The sequence below is a fragment of the Acomys russatus genome, chromosome 8 (assembly GCF_903995435.1).
Source record: "Acomys russatus chromosome 8, mAcoRus1.1, whole genome shotgun sequence".
Classification (NCBI taxonomy): domain Eukaryota; kingdom Metazoa; phylum Chordata; class Mammalia; order Rodentia; family Muridae; genus Acomys; species Acomys russatus.
Genome location: NC_067144.1, coordinates 40,616,052 through 40,635,337, shown reverse-complemented (window position 1 = coordinate 40,635,337; position 19,286 = coordinate 40,616,052). Strand labels below are relative to the sequence as shown.

General features: G+C 37.4%; 2 protein-coding genes across 2 annotated transcripts; both read left to right on the top strand.

Moving 5' to 3' along the window:
• The first annotated feature begins 548 nt into the window (after window positions 1-548).
• LOC127193120 (olfactory receptor 187-like) lies at window positions 549-1,478 on the top strand. The gene has a single exon (XM_051150454.1). The coding sequence runs from the start codon at window positions 549-551 to the stop codon at window positions 1,476-1,478; it is 930 nt and encodes a 309-aa protein (XP_051006411.1).
• A 6,439-nt stretch (window positions 1,479-7,917) lies between these two features.
• LOC127192989 (olfactory receptor 187-like) lies at window positions 7,918-18,179 on the top strand. Its single transcript, XM_051150361.1, has 2 exons — window positions 7,918-8,035; window positions 17,233-18,179. The coding sequence occupies exons 1-2, from the start codon at window positions 7,918-7,920 to the stop codon at window positions 18,177-18,179; spliced, it is 1,065 nt and encodes a 354-aa protein (XP_051006318.1).
• Window positions 18,180-19,286: the final 1,107 nt, after the last annotated feature.

The following is a 19,286-nucleotide window of genomic DNA, read 5'->3' as shown; positions in this document are numbered from 1 at the left end:
CTAATTACCCCCAGAATCCTACCACATATGCCTTTGCTTTCATACAATTTAAAGCCATTTGGGCATGTTTTTTTTTTACTACTTTAGAATTACTTTGGAATTAATTCTGAAGATTTTTTTGCCAGCTACTACAGATTCTTAACTTTCACCTGAAAGTTTGTCACTATATTCCAGTTAGTTGAGACCAATTATATCTGTATAAATTATAGTGAAGGTGCATAAAACAGTTTTTCTCTAAACTCATAATGGACAACTTGGAAAAACTCTTCCCAGACAATTGAGATTCCCATAGATTTTACAAATGTTAGAAGATTCTTATTTTCCATAAATCTGTTGTGCATTCACATTTAAATTTTAAATTATGAACTTACATCTTTCTTTAATGACAAGAATATTTTTAAAGTCATAACAATAGATACAATAAAAGGGAGTTCTTATAAATATATAGCTGCATTTAAGCTACACTACACAAAAGTCCACTTTCAAAAGTCATAGTGAGTGATGTATGATTTTCACTGCCTTTCATTTCAGGGACATTCAGTGAAGACATGGAAACAAAGAATGGAACACTGTTGACAGAATTTGTTCTCACAGGTCTCACTCATCTGCCACAGTGGAAAATCCCCCTGTTCCTGCTGTTCTTGGTCATTTATCTCATCACCATTGTGGGGAACCTTGGTCTGATCACTCTCATCTGGAATGACCCTCACCTTCACATTCCTATGTACTTATTTCTTGGGAGTTTATCTTTGGTGGATACTTGGTTATCTTCCACAGTGACACCAAGGATGATACTAGACTTTTTTTCCAAGAGCAAACTAATCTCTTTCACAGAATGCATGATACAGTTTTTCTCATTTGGAATCAGTGCAACCTCGGAATGTTTTCTCTTAGCAGCAATGGCCTATGATCGTTATGTGGCCATATGCAAGCCTTTACTCTACCCAGTGATCATGACAAATAGACTCTGTGTACGTCTGTTAATATTGTCCTTTGTAGCTGGATTTATTCATGTTTTAATTCATGAAGGCTTTTTATTCAGACTAACCTTCTGTAAATCTAACATAATACATCACTTTTACTGTGATGTTATGCCACTGTTAAAGATTTCCTGTAATGACCCTTCTCTCAATTACCTAATGATTTTCATTTTCTCTGGCTCAATTCAGGTATTCAGTATTTTGACTATTCTTATCTCTTATACACTTGTTCTGTTTTCAATCTTAAAGCAAAAATCTATCAAAGGCATAAAGAAAGCCTTTTCTACCTGTGGCTCCCATCTCCTGTCTGTGTCTTTGTACTTTGGTTCTCTTCTTTTCATGTATGTGCGCCCTGCATCTCCACAAGTAGATGATCAAGATATGATGGACTCTGTATTTTACACTGTTGTAATTCCTGTCCTGAATCCAATTATCTACAGTTTGAGAAATAAGCAAGTAAAAAGTTCACTGGCAAAATTCTTAAAGAGAAATGCTTAGGTCTCATATCAGTTGTATTTTTATTGAAACACCATAAAATCATACAGGCTACATGTAGCAAAACTTTGTTTATTCCTAAAATTTTTGCAATATATTTACCCTATGAAGTTTTTCTTCCTGGTCTTTGTGTATATGAATGTGTGGGATATATATATATCCTATATAAACATACATGTATATACATATATGGTTATTGTTATGTATATTTTTGTTTATATATGTGATATATATGTTATATATATTTGTATTATAGTTTTTTAGGTGAATAGTTAATAGTATGATTCCTTTGGTTTTTTCATTCCCTTTTCTATTTCCTCACCCTTTTCTATTTCCTCAATCATATTCTTGTATCCTGCAATTGCCCTTTACCATCTTTCACCTTATTTTGTATTTAACTTATCTCCACTCCTGAGGAGTTTTACTTATTTTCATTTCCCTGATCAGATTGTAAGGCTCAACTTTTGCTTCTTTCTCCATCTGTTCCAAAAAGCCATCAAGAACCATGAACATTCACAGTATGTTGTAATTATTTGGTCTTAGATAAGATATATTTAAAGTATGTTTTCCTCAATGATACAATATAGTAACACTTTATTACCTTTTTAATTAACTAATTAATGTATTCAGTTTACAACCTGGTCAGAACCACATCCCTCCTCTCCTCCCAGTCCCACCATCCATCCCTTTCACCCTCCTGCCCCCCTATTCCTCAGAAAAAGAATCCGCCCCAGCTCATCAAATCTTATCAGGGCTGAGTAGGTCTCCTCCCCTATAGCTTGGCAGTGCAGTCTTGTCAAGGGGAAGTAATTGAAACGTTGACAAGAGAGCCCTTGGCAGAGAGACCCCCTGCTCCTCTTACTAGGGGACCCACGTGAAACCAGAGATGCCCGTTGGCTACATCTTTGAGGGGGCCTAGGTCCAATCCATTCACAGCCACTCTGGGCCCTGGTTAGGAGGCTCTGTTGGTTTTCTTATGGAACCTCAGTGTCCTTTTATTCTTCCCCTCACTTTTACACTAGAATCCCTACATTTTGCCCAGTGCTTTGCTGTAAATCTCAGCATATGTTTCGAGGCAATGCTGGGTGGAACCTCTAAGAGGACTACTCTGCTTGACTCCTTTCTGCATACATAGCAGAATATTGTTAATAGTATCAAGAGTTGGTGTTCTTTAATGGGGTGAGTCTTAGGTTGAACCAGGCATTGGTTGGCCCTTCCCTCACTCTCTGCTCTATCTGCTCTATCTTTATCCCTGCATATCTTGTAGGCAGGGTGAATTTTGTGTCAAAGTTTTTGTGGGTGGGTTGGTGTTTCCCTTCCTCTACTACAAGACTTGTCTTGTTAGAGGGTGTCCTCTTCAGTTTCTATGACCACTACTGCTAGAAGTTTCTGCTGAAGTCCCTCTCATATCCCCTAGCTAGCCTACTCTGACTTAGGTCTCCATCTGTCAAGGAGCTACCCCATCACATTTTCTCTTTTCTCTATAGTCTTTTTGTCCTCCTGCCCCCAGATCTTCCCCAGGTCTGATCTCCACCCTTGTACATTGCTGTATTTTCTCTCCTACTTAGTTTTCTCTCTTCAACCAATACCTCTGTCTATTATATTTCCCGTTCTGAGTGAGATTTATGCATCCTCCATTGGATCCTTTTCTTACTCATCTTCTTTGTGCCTGTGTATTGTAGTATGTTCATCCTGTACTATATGGCTAAAATCCACTTGAAAGTGAGTATATTCCCTGTCTGTCTTTCTGAGTCCGAGTTACCTCACTGGGCATGATCTTTTCTAGTCTTATCAACTTGCATGCAAATTTTATGATTTCTTTATTTTTAACAGCTGAGTAGTATTCCATTGTGTAAATGTACCACAGTTTCTTTATCCATTCTTCAGTTTAGGGACATCTAGGTTATTTCCAGATTCTGGCCATTAAGAATAAGGTGACTATGAACATAGTTAATCAAACGTCCTTGTTTAAGTTCTAACTAGAACAATAAAACACTAAATGAGATCAGAGGGATACATATTGTAAAGGAAGAAGTCACAGTATCATTATGTGCATATAATATGATAGAATATAGAATAAGTGACCCCAAATTCCATAATAGTATTCGTACAGTTGATAAACACTTTCAGCAAAATGGCTGGTTACAAGATTAATTTTAAAAAATCAGTAGTCCTCCTGTGTACAAATAAGCTTTGCTTGGGCCTTTATTGCCAGCTCCACATGCATAGTAGGTGAAGAATGGCTGACTCATTCAGCTCCCCCTCTGCTTATCTCCTCCCAACACTGAAATGTGCTAGTACTCATCCAAAGAGCAAGTCTATTCATATTAGTGTATTGCAAAACTCATTTTCACCTGCCTGCTGATACTGTTCCCCCCCACACACATTTCTACCCTATGATTCTCCAGTGTAACTATGATTAAATTATCCTTTTTCAGCCATTTTTAGTGGTTTATTATTGCTGCTATGTTAGATGCACACACATAAAAAGTGCAGGAATATACTGATGCAAATGCATAGTTTATTTGTGACTTAAGTGTATTTCTGTACATAATTATAGACATATTATTTTCCACCAACTTGCCTTTGCAAACCTTGGCATGATTTGAGGTCCTTCACAAAAACAGAAAGGCATAATTGTAATGGCATTATTGACAGACTACGGAAACTTTAAGTTGTGGGGCAGAATGAGAGGTTTTGTCCTTGAAGTCCTCTATTTGAAGATCATTAGACCTTGGTCCCCTTCTTTTTTCTCTTTTCTTTTTAAACTCTACTATGAGGTAAAAAGTTTTGCATCACAGAGCAATATGCCATAACTACAAGACTTCAGCCCAAATAGGATCAATTGATTATACATTAAAATCTCCAAACCATGAAACAGACAAATGAAAAAAGCTGCTCTCTTTGAAAGTTGATTTATCTCAGCTGTTTGCTACGGTAATGGCAAGCTGTCACTCTCTTTCCCAACACTCACCATTTAACAAATGTGTACCTTTTAAAGGTAGATAATATATAATTAATTTTTAAATTAAAAATAGATTCTCCTCTTATACAATACATCCTGACCACAGTTTTCCCTCCCTCTACACCTCCCAGCTACCCCCAGTCCTCCCCAACACCTCTCATTTCTCCAGGATCCACTCCTCCATTTTAATTTTAGAGAAGAGCAGGGCTCCCAAAAGATGACAGCCAAACTGAACAATACAGGACACAATACACCAAGCCAAAAGTCATTGTGTTTATGTTTAACAAGTCAACACAGTAAGAAGGAAAGAGTCCCAAGAACAGGCAAAAAATGTCAGAGATACATGCACTGCCACTGTTAGCAGTCCATAAAACCACAAAGTTATCAGCCATAAAATACACAGAGGAACTGGAGCAAGCCCATGCAAGCCCTGCCATCTTGATTTGGTGGGCCAAACTCTCCTGGTGTCCTCTGTCACTTCTGACTCGTGCAATCTTTCCTCCCTTTCTTTTGCGGAGATCCTTGATCTCCGATGAGGAGGACTTCAAACTTAAACTCTCTCTCTCTACATGTTTGGCTGTGGGTCTCTGCATCTGCTCCACTCTTCTTTCAGAGAAAGCCTATCTAATAACTGATTGGACATAGATTGCTATGAATATAACAGAATATCATTAGGACTCATTTCATTGAGTTTTCTTTTTTAATGACCAGTTGTCTTTGGTTCTACTCTGTGTCTCTGAGCTATCCAGTTTCAGGTTTTTGGCCATCTAAGCAAAGTCAAGGATGCACTCCTTCTTTTGGAGTGGGCCCCAAGTTAAATCAGACATTGGTTGTCCACTATAAGTTATATACCAACATTACCTTAGCACATCCTGCAGTCAAGACTGATAGCAGGTGGAGGGCTTTGTGACTGGGTTGGTGTTCTGCAGAGTATCTTCTCTTGCTAAAGAGACTAGAACTTTAGAGGTGAAGGCTCTAAGCCTGCAACAGATTAACCTATGCTCAATGAACAGTATGGATATTGTCATTGGCAATGAGACATGGCTCTAAGGTTTCAGAGAGTGATCTTCTGTCCTAACACCAGACTGGTATGATTAGGGTTCTCCACAACACCCCATTGGCCAACAACTCAAACAAATGCAACCTAGTCCCACTACTGGAAGCTTTCCTGGCCTCAAAAGATGGCCATTTCAGACTCTACTACTAGGATTCCTCACTAGGGTCATCCTCAGAGATTCCAGGAAGTTTTCACTGCCCTAGTTTTCACCCCCTCATACTCCCCAGTTCTAACTGTCTCCCCCCTCACTATCTGCCTCTGTCTTGCCAACCTGATTCAACCTACCCCCAGTCTACCTGCAAATTTTATTCTATTTCCCCTTCCAAAGGAGGTTCATGCATCTGCCCTAGAGCTCTCCTCTTTCCCTCTCAAATTTTGGAATAAATTGTTCTATTGCTATATCTGAGCATCATTAACATTTTGAAAATGATACTATAAATTCTTGGTATTTAACATATTTCTCACTTAAGTGACATTTAATTATGATACTTCACCTATTCGGAACTCAAGTGGAGAACTTCAAATTGTGAATTATATCAATCTTCTCAGCCATTCTTGGACACCATTCAAGCATTTATTGTCATCCTGTTGGGTTTCAGTAAAATATTTGTTTGTGTCTTCTTTAAATTCCCTCATTTTTGATAACACATTATTATTCTGTTAAATTTTATGTCTCTGTGTTTATCTAGGCAGTTCTCATTAGAGAACTCTTCTGTAATACTAATGGGTTCAACAGGAGTGCTACTGTCCTGGCCATTCATGTTGCTTTTGATGTGCTATTTGATCTAGAGATGTGGACTTCTTTCTTCAGTTATGTGTCTGATGTGGTACATAACTGGCCTTCCTTACATTAGGCCAGATTAAGATGCATGGCCTGGACAAGGCCAGGTCAAGATGGTGGATGGGCTGTTTAGTTGGACTAAGAAAAGATGTCTTCCAGTCCATGAGTCTGGAGCCATGTCTGTGGGTGCAACGATGGCAGTGGGCAGAGGGAAAGGTGATAGAGAAAAGTAGTGAGTTGCCAGTAATGGCCGCTCTTGAAAAAAGGAGGTTTGAAGGCCTGAAGCTAAGGGCCTGGGTGTTGAGATTGCTATAATAAGGGTGGAATTGGAGGAGATGAGGGAGATGTACAGGAAAGAGAAGAAGCTATTTTCCCAGTATGTTGTCTCAGGAGCAAAGAGGATTTTTGGTCCATGAACTGGAACTGGGCTTGTGAGTTTGCAGATAGGGAGGGGCCAGGGGGAGGGATGGCATATGGAAGTGACTTACAAGTCAAAGGCAGTTCACACATAAAGAGGGTGGATGGCTATAGGTCTACAAGTAGACTGGAGGGTTTACAGATGCTGGCGGTTCCTGGAAAAGGCAAGGAAAGGGAAGATATTTACTATCTTCTGTTATTCTGTAAATCTCCTGATACTAATCAGGATGCAACTAATGTAAATGAAATAGAACAGAGTAGAAAGTTAGAGGAAAATGAATTGCATAAGTACTCCTATTAGAAAAATAATTTCACTTAACACAAACCCAAAAAGAGGAGCATTGTGAATTCAGTATATATTCAAGGTATATATATTTAAGTAAGAAAAATTAAGCATGTACTCAAATTCAAGGTCTTAACAAAGAGGGCACAATGATACAGAGTACATAGAACCCAAAATAACAGAAGAAATTTTGTAAAGATGGTGTACAAGACTATATTCAACAAGAATAACTATAACATACATTTGGTAAATTTTGTACAAAATAATGTTTGAGGTCAGACCAATCACAAAGCTAATTTAAAATTTAATGCACCTATTACAAGATATTCAGTTTTATTAGAAATGGAAAACCTGGAAATATCACTGATAGAAAATATGTAGCTTCGGGGTCCGTGCTGCGGAGGCGCGTGGACTCCTGGCGCCTCCAGGCCACCCTTTTCTTTCTCAGCAGCATCTCCCTAGACTGATGGCCCCTGAGCCTGGGTCTTGGCGGCGAAAAGCAGCCGCCCACCTAGACGCAAGAGCGGCCCGCTCCTCTGCCTGCTCCACCTGGAGGCTGACTGGGCTTCCAGCCAGGCCCGCGTCCCAGGGCCTGCTCAGCCCCATCAGCCTCACCCTGGACAGGCAGTGCCAGAGGAGAGGAATCCCATCTCAGCGCTGTTCCTTGAGTTTCTGGAAGATGCAGTGGGATGTGTGTCGGTGCAGAGAACCAAGCATGCATCTGGATCGCCAAGACACAAAGGCTCGAAGAAAACTCACATCAAGTACATGAGGCAGTATGACACAAAGAACAGCAGGATTGTACTCATTTGTGCCAAGCGGTCCCTGTGTGCAGCCTTTTCCGTCCTGCCCTGTGGAGAGGGCCTACGGATCAGTGACCTGAGGGTTGACAGCTAGAGGCAGAGGCACCCATCCGGCAGCGTTGGTGCTTCTTCTGAGATGGCCTTTGAGTTGGAAGGCGTTGAGCTGGGAGCAGATGGAAAGGTCGTGTCCTATGCAAACTTCTTGTACTCCACTAATGCCCTGGTTATACACAAGAATGACAGCCATGGGAAATGTACAGGCGTTGATCTTGGGTCGGAAGTATAAAATCTAAGGACAGGATTCTCTTGACAGGGAGGTGTGTGTCAGAAACTACTGAGATGATACTAGAGAGATTCAGTAACAACCTTGAAGTTTTCCACTTGGGTTCCCACTAGCTGAAGAATAACAACTAGATATTACTTAAAGTGAGAAAATACGTTAAATACCATGAATTTATAGTATCATTTTCAAAATGTTAATGATGCTCAGATATACCAATAAAACAATTTATTCCGAAAAAAAAAAAAAAAAAAAGGAAATCAACTTGGTAGAGTCTGTGTTTCTAGGTGAGTTGTATGTATTTCATACCTGCAAGGTTTTCCTCATTGAGTAAGTAGAGACTTAAATATGTAACGAGGAAGGAAAAAGGGAATGGGGGAAAAGGAAGGGGCAGAGGAAGAAAGGAATGAAGGGACAGAAGAAAGCAAAAAAGAAAAAGAGGAAAAGAGAAGGGAAGTAAAGGGAAGACAAGAGAGGAAGAAAGGAGAGGAGAGGGAAGAGAAAAAGAAGGTTTAGGAAATGGATACAGAAGAGCAAAGGAAAAGGAGGAGAAGAAAGGAAAGAGGAAAACAGAGGGGGGAAGGAAAAGAAGAACGAACAGGGAAGATAGAGGAAGGGAGACAAAGGAGGGAAAGAAAAGGTGGGTAGGGAGGAGATGGAGGGTAGAGGAAAGAAGGGAGTGGGCAGAAGGAAGAGAGGAGAGTGAAGGGAAGAGAAAAGTACTGAGCAGTGAAGGAGAAGAAAGAGTTTATCATAATTTTTTAAAATGGGTTAAAAATTCTGTGATTGACTAAGGTAAGCAGAAAGGAAATTTGTAAACGTTTTCACAGAGACAGTAATGTCAACCAGAATAAAAAGCAATTGCTAAAAAGAAACATGGTTTGTGACCTTGCAAGACTGTACTCTAGACAAATTCCCACCACACCTCTTCTGTCCCATGCCTGTATTTCCACTGAAACACTTCCCGAAAGACTGACTCAAGCTCTACCACACAACAAGGGCATATGCTCAACCATATTCATAGCTGCCTTATTCATAATAGCCAGAACATGGAAACAGCCTAAGTGTCCTTCAGTAGAAGAATGGATAAAGAAACTGTGGTACATATACACTATGGAATACTACTCAGCTTTTAAAAACAAGGAAATCTCGAAATTTGTGGACAAATTGATGGAACTAGAAATTATCATAATGAGTGAGTTAACTCAGAAGCAGAAAGACTCACATGGTATATACTCATTTATAATTGGGAACTAGCCCAAAAGGCACATCCCATGAAAGTCTTCACTTACCAGGAGATTGGGATAGATATGAGGACATCCTACTGAGACTCTAGGTAAGAGAAATATAAGAGATGGGAAAATAGAAGGACCCAGAGGGTCCTAGAAACCTACAACAAGAACATCATGATGGGTGGATTGGGGCCCAGGGTGGTCTGCTCAAACTATTGCACTAACCAAGGACAATACAATAGTAAATACTGAACCCCTACTCTGATCTACCCAATGGACAGGACATTCTCCACAGTTATGTGGAAAGTGGGGACTAACTCTGACATGAACTCTGATGCCCAATATTTGACCACCTTCCCTTGGTGGGGAGGTCTGGTGGCACTCAACGAAAGAATAAGCAGGCTACCAACGTGAGACTTGATAGCCTGTGACCATATAGTGGGGGAAGAGGTCCTGCTCAGTCATAGACATAGGGGAGGGGAATAGGGTGAAAGCGGGAGGGAGGGAGGAATGGGAGGATACAAGTGATGGGATAAGAATTGAGTTGTAATCAGAATAAATTAATAAAATTAAAATTAAAAGTTAAAAAATATTACAAATAAAAGTTAATAATTTGTTTGAAATTTTAAGATATGAAATTGAGAAACTTGCTAATGATAGTAAATAGATACTAACTTTATTCCTACAGTTATGAGATGTGTTGAAAACAGTGACTAGATACATTCCAATACTTCAGTAGTTGTGAAGCAATTTATTTTAATTTATTCCTAAGAATTTCAAGCATATATTAACACATTGCCTTATTATGAACTAATTTTATTCAAATATTTTTATTCTTTAACAATTTGATCAAATTTTATTTTTATTTTAATACTTTCTCATCATGTGTGAGCTTAGACAGTTTCCACTTTTAATGAACTGTCAAAAAATATGGTCCTTTTTCTCTAATGCTACAGATTCATCTTTTCTTCATGGTTCTTTTTGTCACATTTTTTTACTTCCTTATTTCTTAGACTGTAAATGAAAGGGTTTAATAAAGGAATTACAAGGGTATAAAAATAGCTACAGGTATATCTTTATCTCCTTCACTGACTGAATGTGGTTGGGCATACATAAAGAGAAGAGATCCATAGAATATTGACACAGACAGAAAGTGGTACGCACAAGTTGATAAAGCTTTGCCTCTACCCTCTTTAGCTTCATTGTGAATACAGTGAAAAGGATACAGAAGTAAAACACTAGAACTATTACCAAATAGTAAAGACTTGAATTGACTCCAAATGATAAGTAAAATCATTCCATTGATATGTGGATCAGTACAGGGGATGGTATATAATGGGAGGACATCACAAAAAAAGGGAATTACTCTAACCAAACAAATGAAGGACTTGTTTGAAAAAAAACTTTAAATCCCTGAAGAAAGAGATTGAAGATGACATGAGAAGATGGAAGGATCGTCCTTGCTCGTGGAGCAGGAGAATTAACATAGTAAAAATGGCAATCTTATCAAAAGCAATTCACAGATTCAATGCAAGCCCTATCAAAACACCTACACAATTTTAAAAAGGCATTGAAAGGTCAATCCTCAATTTCATATGGAAAAACAAAAAACCTGGAATAGCTAAAACAATCCTATACAATAAAAGATCCTCCGGAGGAATTTCCATTCCTGATCTCAGGCTGTACTACAGAGCAACAGTAATAAAAACAGCATGGTACTGGCACAGCAAGAAAGTATGTAAAACACACACACACACACGGGAGAAAATCTAGAATCTTCGGCAAATTATGCTGGCCAAACTGGATAACTATAGTCAGAATGAAACTAGACTCAGTTCTATAACCTGGCATAAAATGAAACTTCAAATAAATATAGGATCTTAATATAAGATCAAATACTCAGACTCTGATGGATGAAAAAGGGAGAATATGACATGGGAAAGGACTTTCTGAACAGAACACTGATAGCAGGGGAGCTAAGAACAACAATTAACAAATGGGACTTCATGAAGCTGGAAATTTTTCTGTATGATGATGGACACCATTACTCAGGCAAAGTATCAGCCTACAGAACCAGAAAAGATCTTTCTGAATTATACCTCCAGTGGAAGATTAGTATCTAGAGTGTATAAAGAACTGAAACACCTGAACACCAAGAAAAATAACCCAATGTTAAAGTGGAATACAGAACTAAGCAGGGAATTCCCAAAAGATGAAACACAAATAGCTGAGGGACATTTGTATGTTCAAATCCTGAGCTGTAAAAGAAACCAGAGAGATGCAAGCTAAAGTACCCTTGAGGTTTTATCTTACCCCAGTCAGACTGGCCTAAGTACAACATGACAAGTGACAGCACATGCTGGTAAAAATGTGAATAATCCTTGAAGAACTGTGAGAAAGGCTCCAGGGGAAATATGCAGAGGGCCTTTCATCTCAGTTGCATTTTGCTCCCTGGATTGTTCTTGAATGTGATTTTGTGCTTCCTGTGACAGACATTGACTGTCAACTTATAAGACATGTTTACTCTTGTTGGGTGTCAGAACTTAGCTAGAGAACCCAATCTGCTCAGTACACCTTGAATCTGAACATCAAATTAGTGACTCAATTCTTAAAACCAAAAATTCTCATTCTAACAGAATACTTTTTAAAGACTGACTACTTTAATACTGTTGTGAAATGACTATAAGGAAAATTTTATTGTCTTTATTTTTATGTAATTAAGCCAGTGTGATTGTGTAAAAGCAATAAACAAACAAACAAATAAATAAATGTGTGTACAGTAAAAATTGCAATTCATAACTCATAGTAACTTGGACTCTGAACCAGATGTTTGAAACAGAGTTTTGGGTTGCTTAAAATGATGGTATTTGCAGTGCAAACTGCACCTGTGTGATCACAAATGCTGTAGTGAAAACTCAGTGTAATAGCACTAAGCACTGCCAGATCCACCTCAGGTTCATTACATATTTTATTTTGAATGGATTTTGGTTTTTTTTTACATCACACGGAACCCAACTCACATTTTAAGAAAATGCAGTTCCTGTTCTCTTTCCCACCTTCCCCCTCTTTCTGGGGGGCACATCTGGTCATCTTTGGGATGTGGAGGCTCCCAAAAGTCTATGGTGGTGAGTCTAGCCACTGGAAATTTGGAGCCTAAAGTGGCCATGTGCTGTAGCCAGGCAGGACTTCCAGTGCAGGGAGGAGGACACCAACCCCCACATAAAACCTTACACCCAACCATCCAATGACTGGCCCAACTTGAGTTGCATGCCATGAGAGAGAACACTATTAATATTCTGCTATACTTGCAGACAGGAGTCTAGCATAACTGTCATCTGAGTGGCTTCACCCAGCAGCTGATGGAAACCAATGCAGAGACCCACATCTAAACATTTGGCACAGCTCAGGGAATATTATGGAAGAGGAAATTGAGGAAGGATTCAGCAATCCAGAGAGGTCAAGGACACCACAAAAAAACCAACAAAATCAACCAATTTGGACCCATAGGGGCTCACAGAGACTGAATCACAAACCAGAGAGTATCCGTGAAATGGACCTAGGTCACCCACACATATGTAATGGATGTACAGCTTGGTCCTCACGTGGGACCTTTAACAGGTGAAGCAGGGGTTGCCTCTGGCTTTGTTATCCGCCTTTGGATCCCTTTTCCCTAACTGGAAAAGGCACCCAGTCCTACTTGGTACAGCAAGGCAGGTTGACATCTATGGGAAGTTTTCCCTTAACTGAGAAGAAAGGGAGGGGAGCATAGGGGGAAGAGAGGGGAGGGGAGAGAGGGGCACTGGGAGGGGAAGAGGGACTGGAGATTCCAACAGGAATGAAAATTAATTAATTAATTGATTTTAAAAAACAGAAAAGAAATTGTGTAAGCATTAAAAAATAATCAAGAAAATGATGGCAAGGTTAAGATATATCATGAATTCCTTGTTTTTCCAATAAAATGAATTTATATAAGAAAATGAGATTTGATCATTGACATTAATAAGGTCATGTTTGATGAGCTCAGAACAAGCAAACTATTTAAAACGTAGAAAGCATAAAATTGTATATTAGTTTGGCTAAGCCTGTAAGAAATGTGATGGGAAATATTACAATAAAATATAATTAGAGTCTCTTACAGTAAATAAATATTTATGATTGTGAAGTTTTCAGTGCCCAATGGAACCAATTTAGGCTTCTGTCCAAACCTGCACTGTCTAGTAGAGAAACCTATGGTTTTTTTTCCTCTAGTGAACCCTGATGCTCGTGTGGGAATTTTAGTTCTACCCCTCCTTCTATGAATAAGACTGGCAATGGTATAAATGTTCTTGCATTGAAGGAGAAAACATATATATGAAGTTGGATGTGCTTAGTTGTGAAACTTCCAAACAAACTGTAGCGAAGTGATCATTATACACACAAAGTCCTGCAGTCTTGTACGACTGTGCTTTTTCCCGCTGTAGAACACTCAGTGCTTTTTAAGGATCTCTGATTTTTTTTTCTTGAAATGGGTAAGGAACAAATGTGTTCTGTAATATCCACCATGCTTTCCATAGAAATTTAAAAATACTTTTTAATTCATAGTAATTGTATATATCTCAGTATAAATGAGGATAGCAACAACAAAATATTGCCTGTGTATTTTAATTTGTGGCTAAATATAAGTGGGCAAAAAATCTCAAACTATTTTCTTTAATAATGTTTTAAAAATCTTTTTACCTAAATATATTGACTTTTAGCTGTGAGCCTCCTGTTTAATAGCTGGGTTATATTTCTAGCTCTGACTTTAATGACTTTTAAGTTCTCCTGAAGTAGAGTGTTAACTCAAAATTCAGTATAAAATTATGTTTCTTATATAAGCAATTTTTCTGATTATTTCAGTAAAATGACCATTCTTTCATCCTGTTCCTTCATGAGACTTTTAAGTTCAGTTACTTATAAGTAGAAGATTTAAGTTATATCTTTTACTTATAACTATAAAATTTATATTGTTACTTATATTTAATACTTACATAATATGTGTTTTTATAAATGTATACAGAAAAGACTTTGTATATAGAACATGCTTCATGGGGTATTATTCCTTGAATATATATCTAAGTATAATATATATCTATTTATGCTTAGGTACATATAAAGAAATACATATTAAAATATGTCCAAGATGGTTTCCGCTGCTCTTTCTTGTATTAATGATTTGTTACGTCTCCACCTGCTAAGCAATTTCAGAATTCACATTTCTTAGTGTGTTTTGAGTCTCAATGAAAGAAAAGCTATCCCCATAAAAACTTATCTTAAAAAATGAAATATTGGCATAGTGTATGTTTCATCTATATGCAAAATTAATATGAATAGATTTATATTACCAATTCAAAACAAATCTAATGGAATATAAAAAGTTTGTTGGAGAGAAATGTAAATATCTGTTCTCAAATAAAACTACTAAGATTTGCAGAGAGATATAGCCAGTTGTTTGACATCTGCATCACATAAATACAGGAAAAACTCAGACACTAACTATATACATTCAAAAACATCAACCTCAAAGAGATAATTAAGTCAAACTTAATGTGTTTTTTAAAAAGTATATTATGTAGAAATTATATTTTGATTTTTTCCATTTTATTATTTTATTCATATTACATCTCGATTGTTAGCCCTTCCCCTGTTTCCTCCCATTCTTCCCTCCCTCCCACATCCCCCCTTCTCCCCTCCCCTATGTCTGTGATTGACGGAGACCTCCTCCCCCTATATATGCTCTTAGAATATCGAGTCTCTTCTTGGTAACTTGCTATCCTTCCTCTGAATGCCACCAGGCCTCCCCATCCAGGGGACGTGGTCAGAAAAGGGGCACCAGAGTTCGTGTGAGAGTCAGATCTCACTCTCCACTCAACAGTGGAGAATATCATGTTCGTCGGCTAGGTCTTGGTAGGGGTTCAAAGTTAATGTCTATATTTTCCTTGGCTGGTGCCTTAGTTTGAGGAGGACCCCAGGATCCAGATCTGCCTGTCATAAAGTTCTTCTTGTAGGTTTCCAGGACCCTGTGGGTCCTACTATTTCCCCATTCTTCCATGTTACTCTTGCCTAAAGTCTCAATAGGATATCCTCTCCTCTGACCTACTTTCTTGGTAAGTAAAGTTTTTCACGGTACGTATCCCTTGGACTAGTGTTTTGATATAAGTGAGTATATACCGTTTGTCTCTTTTTGCTTCTGGGTGAACTCATTCACTATGATAATTTCTAGATCAATCCATTTGTCCACAAATTTCGGGAATTTCTCGTTTTTAATAGCTGAGTAGTATTCCATAGTGTAAATGTACCACAGTTTCTATATTTTGATTTTTACAAAAGGAAAATGTTTTTTCAAAATTAATAATAGTTGATAAACACCAAAACTAAGTCAAACATTGAAAACCAAACAGCAGGAACTTGTTTTCTTTCTACATATATTTCAAGTGTACATTTAAATAAGCTTTATTTATTCATTTATTTTTAATTTGGAGGGACTATAATATATTTAAATCATTACTTTGCCTCTCCTCTCTCCAAACAGCTCGTGTATTTAGGGATAGATGTAATAACTATTAAAGAGAAGGAAGTGTTCTAAATTTCCCTATGCTTCCTCTATTTTTCTCTGTCTTTTCCTACATGGAGCCATCTGTCCTAGTTAAGTGCTGCCTGATTCTCCTCCCTTTTATTTCTTTGTATACACCCAAGTTTCCCATTCCATGGTGGCTACACCTTTTCTCCTGTTAGTGCTTTCTTCTCTCCTTTCACATTTTACACTGTGTTTAAAAGTTTTTCCTTAGATGCTCAACAGGTAATGGACTAGAGTAGTCTAGGACAGTAAAATAAATGTCCACATTCTGGTTTGTATAACTGTTTCTTTTCTTTGATTTTCTTTGAAGTAATATGGACTTGGGAAGTGATTGGTTTTAACACAGATATTCTTGGTCTATCAGAGTAATTATATGGAAAAAACATGGTCATAAGAGGAGGAGAGCTAAGCAGTCATACCTGGTCATTTGTGTTAAACCTGAAGTAGACCAAGGATACTAAGTATGTACCTTTCATGTTTAGTGACAATGGACAACACACTAGATAATCTTAGCTGTGAAACCCAATTTGAGAAGACCATATTCATAGCAACAAATATTATCTTCATTGCATTAAACACCAAGTTCATAGGTTGTCACTGCATAATGATGGCTCAATATTACAAAACCTTTAAAATTTATCTCTTTGTCTTCCTAGTCATTCCTGATATCCAGTCACACACAGTTCAATACTGCATTTGCATTTAATAAAATATTGAGAAGTTTTATAAGGGTTGGCCATTAGATTATTATTTATAAACTCCTAAACCAACTTATAACTAAATATTACTACCTACAATTTAAATGAATGTTGCTAGACAATTCTGCTATACACAGAAGTCTTAGGTACCTTAACACTTTTCTATATTATTGACCTGTTCCCCTACGAGGCACTGATTTTCTCTACTTCTGTATATTACAATTTGGAAAAATTCCCAAGTCACTATGTATTGAAAGATTTCACTTTATTAAATTACAGTATTTGAATTGACTAAGACACCTCAGTTGAATTCATTGTATAATCTAAGATCTTAAAACATCCCTTGCATTATTGTTAGTCTGTAACATAGATACAGAATTTTCACACTCAACCAATTTACAACTTCATACTTTTCACACAAATACCTTTGTTTCAAATATATTAATGTATTCATAATTTAATTGGAATAATAAATTGAAATAGTTTCTTCACTCTGAAGAAAAGTTTTCATATTAAATAGGGATATTAAATGAAATTTGGTGTTCATTCTGATAAGAATGTAGTTGTTTTTTAAATTGTACTACCTAAAATTTTAGGTTCCACATTTCTGTGTATGCCATGTGACATCAACCGTTTTTCACTTCAGGGACACCCAGTGAGGACACGGGAATCGAGAATACAACACTTTTGGTACAGTTTGTTCTCACAGGACTTGTTCATCTGCCACAGTGGAAAATCCCCCTGTTCCTGCTGTTCTTGGTCATTTATCTCATCACCATTGTGGGGAACCTTGGTCTGATCACTCTCATCTGGAATGACCCTCACCTTCACATTCCTATGTACTTATTTCTTGGGAGTTTAGCTTTGGTGGATACTTGGTTATCCTCCACAGTGACACCAAGGATGATACTAGACTTTTTTTCCAAGAGCAAACTAATCTCTTTCTCTGAATGCATGATACAGTTTTTCTCATTTGTAGTGAGTGCAACTACAGAATGTTTTCTCTTGGCATCAATGGCCTACGATCGCTATGCAGCCATATGCAAGCCTTTACTCTACCCAGTGATCATGACAAATAGACTCTGTGTACGTCTGTTAATATTGTCCTTTGTAGCTGGATTTATTCATGCTTTCATTCATGAAGGATTTTTATTCAGACTAATCTTCTGTAAATCTAACATAATATATCACTTTTATTGTGATGTTATGCCACTGTTAAAGATTTCCTGTAATGACCCTTCTCTCAATTACTTAATGCTTTTCATTTTCTCTGGCTCAATTCAGGTATTCACTATTACAACTATTCTTGTATCTTATACACTTGTTCTCTTTTCCATCTTAAAGCAGAAATCTATCAAAGGCATAAAGAAAGCCTTTTCTACCTGTGGCGCCCATCTCCTGTCTGTGTCTTTGTACTATGGCCCTCTTCTTTTCATGTACGTGCGCCCTGCATCTCCACAAGTGGATGATCAAGACATGCTGGACTCTGTATTTTACACTGTTGTGATTCCTGTACTGAATCCAATTATCTACAGTTTGAGAAATAAACAGGTAAAAAATTCACTGGCAAAATTCTTAAAGAGAAACACTTAGGCTTCATATTATTATATGTTGTGTTCTTATTAAAACATCACAAAATTGTGCAGGCTTAATTTTGCTATATTTGGTACACTGCCAGTATATTTTGAAAATGAGCCAAACCTGGAATTGTTGTTGTTGATGATGAAGGTGTGTTGTCTCTGTATGCGTATGGTTTAAGCATACTTGTTCATGAAAATTGTGCAGAGGTTGAAGAAGATCAAATGTCCTGCTTAGTCACTCTTCCAACTAATTGTCTTGAAAGAGTGAACTTGAAGTTAGCATTGTAACCTGCTAACCCCACAAATCCTCTTTTTGCATCCCCAACACCATTAATGTTACAGGCGTATGTGGGACCATGATCTTATCAACAAAGAAATCAGAAGCCCTTTCCTACTGACATCTGTATGCTATGTTGATGGGGAAGCAAACACACTTATTCATCTTATGCAGTGGATACAATGAACTCTTGTCTATGTGTCCACTTCCTTAAAAATATTTGGAATGAATTTTAAATTGTACAATGACTTCTAATAAAAGTTTCAGTAAAATAAAAGAAATATAGCAGAAATCAAATAAAAACACTTTAACAGGTTTGTATGTTGTTCATTATAGCATCATAAATACATTAGTTGTAGTAGTGTAGTTGATGGGAAAATGACATGAATATAATGTAGTTGACAGCTTGAAGAATCATAGCACATTTTTTCTGTTATGGTGAGGCATTGCTATATTTCTGTAAACAGACACAAAACATGGGATGGTAACTAAAAATATGAAAAGGTCTTTCATTAAATTCTGTTGGAAAATCATGATTCTTTTTTCTCTCTTTTTAAAATTTTTTAATTTTCACCTATACATTTATATTATTACACATATATACAATAAAACTACTTGGAGCAAGAAGAACCATGACACAATCAGGAATTATATAAATGTTACATTCCTAAGTGTTTTGGCTATTTGTATTTGGCAGCCTTGAAGAAAACCTCTTTTCTACCTTGGTTCTTATTTTTTTTTTTTATTGTAAAGTCTATAAATTTTTATTTAAGGAATGAGTTCTTTCTTTTACTATCCATCCAGGCCGTGTGTTCAGCATTCGGGATTTCTGAAAACAGCCCT